Source organism: Danio rerio, chromosome 18 (assembly GCF_052040795.2).
Source record: "Danio rerio strain M-AB ecotype USA chromosome 18, GRCz13ab, whole genome shotgun sequence".
NCBI lineage: Eukaryota > Metazoa > Chordata > Actinopteri > Cypriniformes > Danionidae > Danio > Danio rerio.
The window spans coordinates 16,962,092-16,974,901 of NC_141038.1; the positions used below are offsets into that span (position 1 = coordinate 16,962,092).

General features: G+C 34.7%; 1 protein-coding gene and 1 long non-coding RNA gene across 4 annotated transcripts in view; both read right to left on the minus strand.

Moving 5' to 3' along the window:
* Window positions 1-678: 678 nt before the first annotated feature.
* LOC147832790 (uncharacterized) lies at window positions 679-3,905 on the minus strand. Its single transcript, XR_015514827.1, has 2 exons — window positions 1,843-3,905; window positions 679-1,600 (listed from the first exon to the last, which is right to left on the minus strand). It is a non-coding gene; the product is annotated as an uncharacterized LOC147832790 (long non-coding RNA).
* Window positions 3,906-6,631: 2,726 nt separating this feature from the next.
* bmal2 (basic helix-loop-helix ARNT like 2) overlaps window positions 6,632-12,810 on the minus strand; it is a 40,178-nt gene continuing 33,999 nt past the window's right edge. For 2 of the 3 annotated variants that reach the window (XR_015514441.1, XM_087292639.1), the window contains exons 13-18: window positions 12,328-12,478; window positions 12,104-12,171; window positions 10,125-10,242; window positions 9,792-9,882; window positions 9,605-9,704; window positions 6,632-7,919 (exon numbers count right to left, since the gene is read on the minus strand). Coding sequence is in view for 2 of the 3 variants with exons in the window: in XM_087292639.1 (XP_087148765.1) it covers window positions 7,768-7,919; window positions 9,605-9,704; window positions 9,792-9,882; window positions 10,125-10,242; window positions 12,104-12,171; window positions 12,328-12,478 (680 nt within the window). In the remaining variant the exon portion in view is untranslated. 3 annotated transcript variants of the gene reach the window in all.

Genomic DNA, 12,810 nt, shown 5'->3' on the forward strand with positions numbered 1-12,810 from the left:
ATGTTTATTTGTGGATCTAGGGGCACTTTTGGTAAAAATATTTAAAACATTTAACTACATATTAATATAAAAATACAAAACATTAACTTCTCAAAAATGTTAAACTTTAACTATCCCTCTTAGCCTAAATGTTTGGTTGGTTTAAACGCCAAATAAAATCAGTTTGTTTTTAATAGAATGCAACAAAACAGAAATATCACCATTTTAGTATTGTGTTTTAACTGTGAATTTTAAATCATTTTGAAAGCAATGGTGTGGACGTTTGTGAGAAATAATGATGCATTTTTACAGTTGAAACATTCATTTTCTTTATTTTAGTGTTTTTGTTATGAAATTAAAAAAAAAAAAAAAAAAAAAAAAAAAAAAAAAAAAACGCTTACATTAAAGTTTTTCCCAAAATAGCACATAACTCATTGTTTACCCACCCTTAAGTTGTTCCAAATCAGTATGAGTTCCTCATATATGGAAGTGAATGGTTACTCTCAACTCTTTTGGTGGCAAAAAAATTTAAACCATCTTTTTTTTTTGTATGTGTTTGACAGAATGAAGAAGCTCAAACAGGTTTGGAACAAGCAGATGGCAATTAAAAAAAGACAATGTTCACTTTTGAGTAAACCCTAAATTCAATATCAAATCAAATTCCTTCCAAGAATCTCCGAGCCCACAACGACACAAATGTAAAGGAAACTAATGTTATTTATTGACTTTTTTAACCATAAGGTCAGCTTGGAGAGACAGACTCTCTGCTACTAACCAGGCCAGTTACAGCAGCAACAGCAGCGATGGCGGCATACAAATGTTTCATAACTAACAAGAGGAAAAGGATAGAAGCAAAAGACCAGACAAGAGCCTCAGTTCCTTGTTCAAAGATTCAAACAAAGCTACTGCGTGGCTGAGATGCTGATTCAGAGTCTCCATCACACAATCAAAGACAGACAGAAAACAATGGGAAAGAGAACAGCAAATCTTTGTATCATAAGGCAAAAACCTTTATCCAAATCCCTGACAGAACCACAACAAAAGAAGAACAGAAGCAAAGGGAACAGAAAAAGGCATGCATGAATGAATGAACATTGCTGGAACAATGTAAAAAATTAAGAACATCTTGGGCTACACGGATGAAATCAGGACAGAAGAAAAAGCGATGGTTGTATCCTAAGTACAGTAACTGAATTCTGTGAAGTGCAACTGCAGAACAACAATTCAGACAGACACTTGCCTTATTAATGACAGTGATGTTTACAAGGGGAAAACTAAATTAAAATCACATTGTCTTGCTTCCTTTTAGGTCCAGCCTGTAGTTTATGGCACATCGGGGTGAAGGAAGCAGTCGTTCCTGTGCTTAAGGCTACAACCGTCCAATCAAAACCCCACACTGGCCATATTGCCATAATTGTGATTGGCTAACTTATCTTTCTTGAAAAGTCAAGATTCTGTCCTTGTTCACTCACTCATCCTCATGTTGTTCAAAACCTCATCTGTGTAACAAATGAAGATATGTTCAATGAAAACTAAGATTTTTCTGTCTCCTTTAGCTCAAGACTCATTTAAAAATTATTTAATTAATAATCAAGTAATTCAGTGTTTCTCAACCACGTTGCTAGAGGACCACCAGCTCTGCACATTTTCCAATCTCCTTAATCAAACACACCTGATTCAGATCGTCAGCTCATAAGCAGAGACTGAAAGACATGTAATGGGTGTGATAAACAAAGGAGACATCCAAAACATGCAGTGTTGGTTGTCCTCCAGGAACGTGGTTGAGAAACACTAAAGTAATTTCAAGACCCATTTAAAAATTAACTAATTAATAAATCAAGTAATTCAGTATTTCTCAACCACATACCTGTAGGACCACCAGCTCTGCATATTTTCCATGTCTGCTTAACCAAACACACCAGATTCAAATCATCAGCAGATACTGAAAGACGTGTATTGGGTGTGACCAAGGAAACAACCAAAAAATGTATTGTTGGTGGTCCTCCGGGAGCGTGGATGACATTGAAGCAACTAACCAATAAAAATCAAGTCTTCTGTAGAGTCTTAACTACATGGTGTCAATTTTTTAATTTACTAATTTTCTTAAATCTATCATATCTGCTTGATGCTGGATGGCAAAAACCATTGGTTCTACAACCTCTAACCCGCCATGTGACATGTAGAAACACACCTTTTTAGCTCTTGTAGGAGCTCAAATTTGCCATATGACATACAAAAATAAACTTAATTGGTTCTCACGCTCAAAGCAAGAATGATTAAGCTACCAATGATAAATTTGGATACTTCAAACATTGTTCAGTGATCATATGATCATTTTTATAATTCAAAACACTACATGCAGCCAGAAAAAATAAACCAGGCTCCATTGTATATGTTTGGTAATATAATTTTTAAGTCAAAGATTAAGTTCTTTTATGGTCTTTAAAGTGAAATAACTCAACATAAACAAAGGTGTTATCAAAAAAAAATAAATAAAAAGGCTTTTACAGCACTTAAAGGTTTTTGCATCTGAACTCTTCATATAATAAGCAAATTCTGAATGTAAATCTCTTTAATAAACTGTGATGATATCTGTAAGTGCTGCTGAAGTTGAGTTTTGGTGAAAAAAGCTCATTTAGAAAAAATGGTTAAAACATTATTGTAATCTACAGACACAAATTAGTAAACAACTTAAGAAAAAACTGAGCCAAACAATATTTCATTGCACTATTTTCACTGCAATATTTTCAGACCCCAGAAGGTAAAAATCTCAAAATTGAAAGGTGTATGACAAATTTCCATTCTCCTTTATCATTATTTTTTATCTCATTATGTGCATTTTGAAGCAGCAGAGTGGAGGAATGAAGAAACTGAAATCTCTCAGATTTTATTAAAAATATCTCCATTTGGAAAAAGAACACATTTCTAATGGAATCGAACAAACATGAGAATGAATGTCATTTTTTATTTTGCGGTGAACTGATCCCCAAAGGAAACACCTCTAATTAGTACATTTGCTAAGCCTTGGATGAGCACTGAATCATGGCAAGACTTCAAGGTCCAGACTTTAACAACAAAAACAGTATTTGACTTAAATTGGATTGGGGCAGGTGGGTTCCTCCCTTCAAGTATGCTCTTGGCAGCATGTGACAGAGTAGACAATGATATGAACACATTTGATCTTTTCATTTAAAAAAGCAGCTCAGACTAAAGTCACAGAATTACAGCACATCTGACAGCACACAGGGCGGCTGAGCGTTATGAGAAACTTGAAAAATCTGTCTGTGGCCAACTTGCTTTGGTATAATCTGTCGTTTTCATCAGGCAAGGCCATGAGTCTCCTGTGGCACGTGTGCACCGTCACAGAAACACAGTTCACTATGCAGACCGACTGAATGAAAGGTCAACGCTAACAAGGGAAGCAAAAGTTTGGAAGAAGATGTGCAAAAAGTGGATACACAGCCATGCCGAAATGTGAAATCACTGAGCTGAAGATTTACCCGGACTCTTTTGGAAAGCATTATTTAGTGTCAAATACTTATTAGTGAAAGAAAGAAAAAAGAGAAGGATCAGTATCCCAAGTACAAACATATGCAAATAAGACCTCATTTATAATATAAAAAATAGGGAATTATTACAATAAAGGGTGTTTAAGAGCAAACCTCTCATTTTAACTGCAAAGTTGCTCAAAAAGAGGTGCCATATTTAAAAATAGAGTCTAAAAACTACAGTGGACATCCTTTTGTTTTATATATTCAAAGATTAATACAATTTAAAATAGTAAAAACATGATATTATGTTAATGAAAACACTCAACCTCGTGTTGCTCCAAACCCCAATGATTTGTCTTCCTAATAGCTTGAAAAAGCAACTGCGCTCTCCATTTGTGTTGAATGTAAGAAACTCATAGATCTCAAACTCAATTCCTGGAGGGCCGCAGCTCTGCAGTTTAGCTCCAGCCCAATAAAACACAACTGATCCAAATAATCGAGTGTTCAAAAGTCACAAACTCCTTCATTAGTTGGATCTGCTGTGGTTGATCAGGGTTGGAGCAAACTGCAGAGATGCGGCCCTCCAGGAATTGAGTTGGAGACGTATGTCATAGAGGTTTAGAAAGACGTGAGGGTGAGTAAATAATGAGAGATTGTTCATTTTAGGGTGAACTCTACTTTTAAAAGTGGGTCACCATCAGGAATGAATTAGTATTATATCTCTTCAAGTCAAATGTGTGAATTTCATTACTCTATTGTTTAGTTTTATTTTAATATTTTATTCTAAAGTGATTGTGAGTTGTTTTTTTTTTTGAAGAGGAGATAAAGGGGATAATGCACTGCCATGTATTGTATTTTATAATGTTCTCCAAAGTCCTCAAATAAAATGGGTGTCCATACCTGTTTCTGATGACACTGTCCTGCTCTAATAAAACACCAGATAATCATGGTCTTCAAGCTCAGTGCGCCTGAAATCACACACTTCCCTACTATATAGTAAGAGAAAAACAGCAGACCTACATGAGCCGAGTAGCACATCCGAATTCATAGTATTCAAAAAACACAGTAGGCGATAAGGAAGGCAATGCAAAGACACTTTTCCACAGTTTTGCACAACATGTTGTTCCCCTTAAAGGAAACACTCTTGTTTTGTGGCTCCAGTAATCTTGTGTTTGCATCAAGATATACAATACTACACATGCATGAATAAGACAGTGGGGTCTTCTGCTGCACTATGGTGTAGTTGTGAGAAGAAATATTTCACAAGCCATTTAGGTAGCATGGTTTCAGTTAAAACTGTTTTAAGATTGACTAGGAAGTTTTGTGTTCTGAAATCTACAGCATGTTTTTGTTAAACAATGAGCATTTTTTTTATTATTTTTTTAACAATTCATTACCACTTAACATGTCTTTGAAAATCAGCTGTGGTAGAAAAATTTAGAGACCAACTGAAAATCATCAGTTTACAACTTACACCAGGACAATTTTCACCATTCATACCAAAACGACTGTGAACGCGCAAAATCACTCCCTGACACTAGATGGCGTTTAATGAAAAACAGAAATACTCCAGTACACAAGGTGGTGCTGCGCAATTTTACACTTTTTCACTTGTTATCCTAGTGCTGAGTTCAGACTGCATGAATTTAGCCCAGATTTTCACTCGCCGACAGGTTTTGAGATATCGTAGCCAACTGCCTAAAATCAAAGGCAAATCAGTGCAGTATCAAAAACACCATCTGGGAAAATCGACACCTGTGAGATATTTGACATGCTAAATATCTGGACCTGTCCGCAATTCAAAATTATGCTGTGTAAAATGTGTTCTGATAAAAAAAACAAAAAAACATTGGCGATTATCTACAGCCAATGAGAGAGCAGCATCCACTAGTATGGGTATCTGCAGACCAGTGGGGGGTTGGGAACAAGTTAAAAGCGCCTATTTTTAGTATATTTATATAAGAAATAGAGGAAAAGGTGTACATTTGGCAGGAGCACCCGTGTCTGTTTGACATGTCATCTGAACAAGACCACAACCGAGTCGAAAAAAAAAAGTTGCTAGAGAAGAGAAGTTGCCAATTTCTTTTAAAAGCCAGGTGAGCAAAATAAGCACATTATCTACCCCACTAAAGGCTTTTTCTCAAGCAGTTAATGACAAAAGATATACTACGTGACCTGGCGTTATTTCCATGTCATTTCCCGCCTGTTTGGTTGTGGGATGTATTTTGTGGACCAAGACGAAGTTGTCTGCGATTATCCTATTGTAAAGTTATGCAGTGTGAAACCCTGTAGCTGATCTATCTTGCAGTGTAAACATAGCAGCAACTGATCACTAGCTCATATAGTCATGCAGTGTAAAATCATCTGTGACACGACAACTTAGAAAATCATGCAGTTTGAACTCAGCATAAGCTATTCTACTTCTGTTTAGTCTCCTCCACTGCAGCACACAAACTCTTGGTCAAAAGTGTGCAGGAGAAAGTTACAAATCATGAAATAAAATGCAGTGAAATTAAATTCATCATTGAATCCTATTTGATCTGTAATTCCTCTGTGCTCAGCTACCGTTTTATACTTGAGGGCCACCAAGTTGTTTTACTGTAGCTTCAGCAGTTGAAGGCATGTAAACAAAACTCGTTGATTGGCCAGTTTTGAACTTCAAACCAAAGAATTATGCATTATGTGTGCTGTTTTGCATTTTTTTTGCACAACACCTTTTGTTTAGTCATAAACCGTTTAGCATCAGCAATAATCACAAGCAAAAACCATCCTGGTGTGCATAAGACTGTGTTCGAGTAAAATATAACATTTGTTTTATCCTGTAAATACTGATGACTTCCTAATTTAAAATAATGTCATTTAAAGCCTTTTTTTGTGCATGAAATACAGGAACAGTGTTTTTGAGGTTTTCTGACATATTTATATTCAATGTTTTAAATTCAGAAGAGTTAAGAAATCAACAGTTGGTGGAACAACCAACAAATATGCATATTTTGAACATTTGTTATTCTCTACATGTGGCTTAAAAATCTCTAAAATGACTTTGTTTTATTTGTAAATGAGTAATTGTTATCAGAAATTTATACAATAAAATAAACATTAATATTTTACTCAAACCCATAGCTAATAAATCCAGAGACATAGAGAACTTAAGCGGTCTCTTTTTCATCTACAGCTTTTATTCCAAAACAACAATTGCCTAATAAATGCTGATCACATAAGCATGTCTTTGCCTTTGAACTTAAACAATGTTTAAGTCCTCAAGAAAAAGTGGTACTTGGCTAATCCAAAATATGATTTTGAAAAGGTGTTTAATGAATTGTTCCCTGAGAGACCCTGCCCTTATTAATGGACAACTTTGTCCAGAGTTTCGATCACCATTTTACCTGTTGCTGATCTCCATCCAGACACCGCTTCAGCAGATCAAATTCTAAGCCAAACTTAGTGCCAATGTTGGGTGCAACAACCGAGTATGTTGTCCCAGGCCCTGTGAACTTCAGAAATATCTCCTTCTCAAGAGCAGATCAGTCTGGCAGGACAGACAAAGGTCTGAGGGAAAAGCACACATTCACACACACACAGGTCTGAAGACTAAAGAGGAAAAACAAAACAAACGTCAGGCCTAACGGTGATCCTCAAATTTTCAGATTTTTCCACATAGTCTTTTCAAGTAATTCTGGTTGACAAGCGCTTATCAAAAACCCTCCCTGTTGTTCCGCTCTCGTTCATCATAAAACATTAAATTCAAGACAATTTCTGCTCTAAAAGGGTAAAATAACTACAAGAGTTCCCTTGCCAAAGGAAACCCATGACATTTATACATATATATATATATATAAAAAAGAAAAACAGTCCAGCTATGCCTCAAAGCATCCATGAACAGTTCAAGTGTTGATTGACTAAAGAAAGAGCTTTAAAATCCTCATTCCACTGATTCACAGCAGAGCATTTGGGTTCTTGCCTTATGGCTTGGCTGAGGCATGTTTCATAAAACATTTTAAGAACATCTCTCGCTCATGCCAACGGGGTAGAAGTGACCTCAGAGCTGAGCTGAAGAAATGCACACCAGACCATATAAAACCTGGTCCTGTTGCTTAAGGAACTCAGATTAAGGTATTTAGAGAAACCCCTTCACCCGGAGCAGCCTTCAGATCACCTGCCTCGCAGCTTTTCCAGATGAATTAAAAACACTAATAAATTAAAAACATAAAAGTCAGATAACTGTCAAAGGCTTGCTGCCCTGTGAAAATGACTGGATGGTTCTTTTGAAAAAGCTCCAGGTAAGATGGCTGTATGTTCAGAGAGACCAGTGCATCTCGTCAAAGTTCACGGCTTCACCTAGGTTGGCATCTGTCTCCAGTAAGCTCATAATGACGGCCATGGCAGCTTCATCAGTGCTCAGAGCACCCAAACCAGGAACCCCTTCCAGATCCAGCTGAGAACTCGCCTCTGGAGGACAAGAACAGGTATATGGTGAGGGTAAGATATAAAAAGAATTACATTTAAATAAAGCAAACTACACTACCTGACAGAAGTCTTGTCACCAATCCAAGTTTTGGGAACAACAAAAAATAACTTGACTTCTAGTTGATCATTTGGATTATGCTAGATTACACTTATCTGACCAAAGTACAATATGATTATGCCTTGATTTATAATTATTTAATTAGGACAGAAAGATTTAACTTTGCTTAGACAAAAGTCTTGTCACTTAACATATATAATGTACATAAATATTACAGTATAGAATATAAAGTCATGGTGCAGTAGAAAATGTTAATATTGTGTATAACTCTCATGAGCTTGGAGGACTGCATCCATACATTTCTGCAATGACTCAAATAGCTTACTAATAAAGTCATCTGGAATGGTAAAGACAGCATTCTCGCAGGACTCCCAGAGTTTATCAAGATTCTTTGGATTCATCTTCAATGCCTTCTCCTCCATCTTACTCCAGACATGCTCAATAATGTTCATGTCTGATGACTGAGCTGGCCAATCCTGGAGCAGCTTGAACGTCTTTGCTTTCAGGAACTTTGATGTAGAGGTTGAAGTAGGAGCACTATCCTGCTGAAGAATTTGCCCTCTTTTGTGGTTTGTAACGTAATGGGCAGCCCAAATGTCTTGATACCTCAAACTGTTCACTGTTACCATCTACACAGCAGATCTCTTGCACGCCCCAATACCGAATGTAACTTTTCCAAATGATCAACTAGAAGTCAAGTTATTTTTTGTTACTCTTTCAAATAATATTAATGACAAGACTTGTCAAGTAGTGTATTTGTGTAATAGACAAAATGCGTACATTTACAAACTTCACTACAAAAGCAGCACACATTTTAAAAAATGCACTGCAATTGTCTTACAAAAATACAAATACATATAATAATTTCAATATGTTGGAATTATTTCATAAAAGTGTTCAATTTAAAAATGTGCTGCTAAGTCTTAAAAGTTAAACAACCCAAAGTAGCAACGGTTCTTGCTGTTCGGACATCAGCTGCAGATGTGAATGAATGGCGGAAATAGTTCCTCATACAAAAGGATTTTTATACTTGTGTTTGAATTTCTTTTTTCTATGTGATTATGCAGTCAAACTGATGTTTAAACACATTATCACACTCGTAGCAGTGTCATATGGCTGTATATTATCACTGGTGGCATGTGTGTGTGCCCCCAGTGACGGTATACAGCCATATCGCACTGCTACTCGTGTGATATTGCTCATATGTATGTGTGTGTGTGTGTGTGTGTGTGTGTGTGTGTGTGTGTGTGTGTGTGTGTGTGTGTGTGTGTGTGTGTGTGTGTGTGTATATATATATATATATATATATATATATATATATATATATATATATATATATATATATATATATATATATATATATATATATATATGCAGTGGAATCTGACCAAATCATACATTTAGCTTATTTTGTCATTTTTACCTTAAAAAACATTAGTCTTGTTGAAGACAATTAAAAAAACAAACAAACAATGATGTAACTTCGAAAAAAAAAAAAAAAACATCTGGTACTTTTATCTGGAAGGCTGGGCAGATATCTTTTAGACAAACTTCTCAAACTGACTCTTTGACAAAGACATGATCAGTGTAATATAGTCATCACATTCACCCATGAGATTGTCCCCAGTTGAGAAAGGTCCGCCCCGTGCTTCTTCCTCAGAGCTTGATTTGCCAGGCATCTCCACGTCTGTTGCTTCCCCATTTGGCACCTTAAAGCATTATGAGTAATATTGTGTACATAACTCATAAAATCACAAAACACAAGAACTCATTTAAACCAACACAGACACACTCACATTGCTGCTGGCCTGCGCGAGGGCCAGTGGAGACTTGTCCTGCAGTAAACTGAACGGACTGGTATTGCCGCTGGATGGTGACGAGTTCATCCTTCACAAGAAAACAGTGTGATGTCAAAACTCAAAAATCCTTTCAGTAGGGATGTGCAGAACTATGTATTTTCAAAACAGCCTGATTTGTGCAATGTTTCCATGAATCATTACATATAAAAAAACACATGACCTTACTACATAATAATGTTGAGCATGTGCTTACTTTATATGGCTTGTAATATTTCACTGCAAGTCCTTCCAAATATAATAATGGAAAGGAAGCTAGAATAATCGGTTTACCTATTAAAGTCCATTATCTCGTTAGCGATTTGGGTCCCTATGCACCCTGCGTAAATCATGCCAGATGCACTGGAGATCCCTGGGATGATTGGAACTTGTTGGGATTTCTTGGCATCATCTGAAAAACAAAAACAGAAATATTTACTATTGGACTTTAAGGTCATGTAATAATGTGATGTGATGAGCAGCATTTTTATTAATATAAAAGATTAACAAAAGGTTGGTGGGATTATTTCTTTCTTCAAAAATGGTAAATCTTTTGCTGGTTTGCATTAAAATGTTGATTAAAAACTATTGCAAAATGAAAGCATTGTCATTAAAGATTTTCATTTTTTTAGTAGGCTATGTACTTTCTCAACTGGTTCTAAATCATTATAAATTTCTTTTTTTTTTTTCCTGTTGAGATATGTTTGGACATAACAGATATTAAATATAACACACCCCAATATGCAATTCAATGCAAGTTAAATGTTTATATAAACTATTTGGTAACACTTTATAATAACTACACACTATGAATTATCTATTAAGAGTTAGCAAATAGTGAATTCATTGTTTGTTAAGCATTAACTCTACATTAATAGATGTTAGTAAGCAGTAAATAACTCTAGATACAAATGCTCTATTCTTGACTTAAAAGCACAATTAAAATAAGCTTAATGATCCTACTTTCGTACTTTGTTACTGATTAATTTTTCATTACTAAATTATCACATTATTTACAAATCATTTGTATTTAAGAGTAGTTGTTTTCTTTTTTTTAAATCGTTCAGAATGAGTAAGTAAATGATTAATAAACTATTCAAATCAATATTTCTATATTATTTTTCAGGCATATACTAATAGTTCATTTGTATGCATATAAAAGCTTCATTAACTCAACTTCATCCAGTTTTGTGACCTAATCTAAAGTGAGGACTATTTATGCTTTATAAATCCCTAATAAATGACCATAAAAGGCTCAGTATCAAATGAACAATACATATTTGCCATCTCATCTAAAAAGTAAAATTACTGTAAAGTTTAAACCTTGCCGAATAACAAGAGCGTCAAAATATAACATAAAACTGGATAAAACTAAAAAAATATATTAATTTAACTATATTATGATACAACCAATTAATGTTATTTAGCAAAGTTTGAACTGCACAGTAATTTTCTTTGTTAAGATTGCAAAGTCATTTGTTTTCTTTTTTTATCCTAATTCGAATATAACAGCCTTTAATTGTCATCTAGAAAGGATTTATAAAGTATAAATAGACCTCACTTTAGGCCACAAAACTGGATGAAGTTTAGTTAATAAAGCATTTATTAACATACAAAGTAACTATAATTATATGCCTGACTAATAAGATATACAAATGCTAATATGAATTGTTTGTTAATCATTTACCTACTCAGTCTGAATGAGATCTAAAAGCCACCAATTGTTCTCAAATAACTGGTAGGTAAATGATGCAATACTTAAGTAATGAAAAACATAATAAAAGTATGACAATACAATCAATAAGCACACATTAGACATGTTCTTATAAGTCAAGGACAGAGCATTAGTAGCTGCAAATATAAACTGCTTACTGCTTACTTCTGTTAATGTAGAGTTACTGCTTACCAGATTAATAAACTATTTGCTAATGCTTAACAAATTACTTCAAATGAACAGTTTAATGGGATAATCATATCAGCAATTTTGCTTGTTTTATAGATTTCAGCTGAGCTCACATATAAGTTGCCAAGCCTAGCAAACAAAAAACATATTTGTAACAATGCAAAACAACTCAACTAAACGTAATACAGAAATCTATCAAAGAGATTGGAATGGTAACCATTTATTCAAACATCTGCCACAATGAATGCTGCATGCGACTAATAAGTGCTTTGTCTTTTCCTCAATGGATGGTTTCATAATCCACTAGAAATTAAAGATGCACACCTAGAAACAAAACGAATGTACAACACGTGTAGACATCATCACTCACCTTCCGAGGCCTTGGAGCTGCTCGGCTGCTCTGCTTTATCCCCTGATCCACCTGGATTACTTTTACCGCTGAGTCAGGTAAAAAAAATTAGAGGTGATAAAATAATCGGTCAACTCAATCAAATCACAGAAATTAGACACTACAGGATAAACCAGAACTCTCAGAAAAACAAACAACTAAACACGCGCACAACAAAACACACAAAAAAAGATGATGGTACTTACGATACAACCGTGTTGGTTGACACTATGTATTCTACTTCTTTGGTCCAGGGATTTATAAAACTAAACCACTGACTTTGTAAATTGACAAAAGAGCCAGATTTTGTTTTGAACTTATAGCAGTTTGTCTCAATCTTTTCTTTACTCCTCAGCACTGTAAAAGAAGCAGTGAAAATAACATTAATATAGATCATAACCTGTCATTTTCTCACTAAATCAGACATTTCAATATCATCTGATAATTTTATCGAATAGAACACAAAGGGTTTAAATTTTTACTGATCCATTTTTTTTGCATATAAAGTAAACAGAAATCAAAATTGACCCCAAGATAAATAAATAAATAAAATAATAATAATAAAAAAAACACCATTAAAAATCCAGGAATCCAGGAAGTGTGCTTTGTACAAAAAGTTTAATTGTATCATTGCTGTTATTATTAAACAGTAATATTCAAATAGAAAAAAATGATAGAAAAAAAATTAT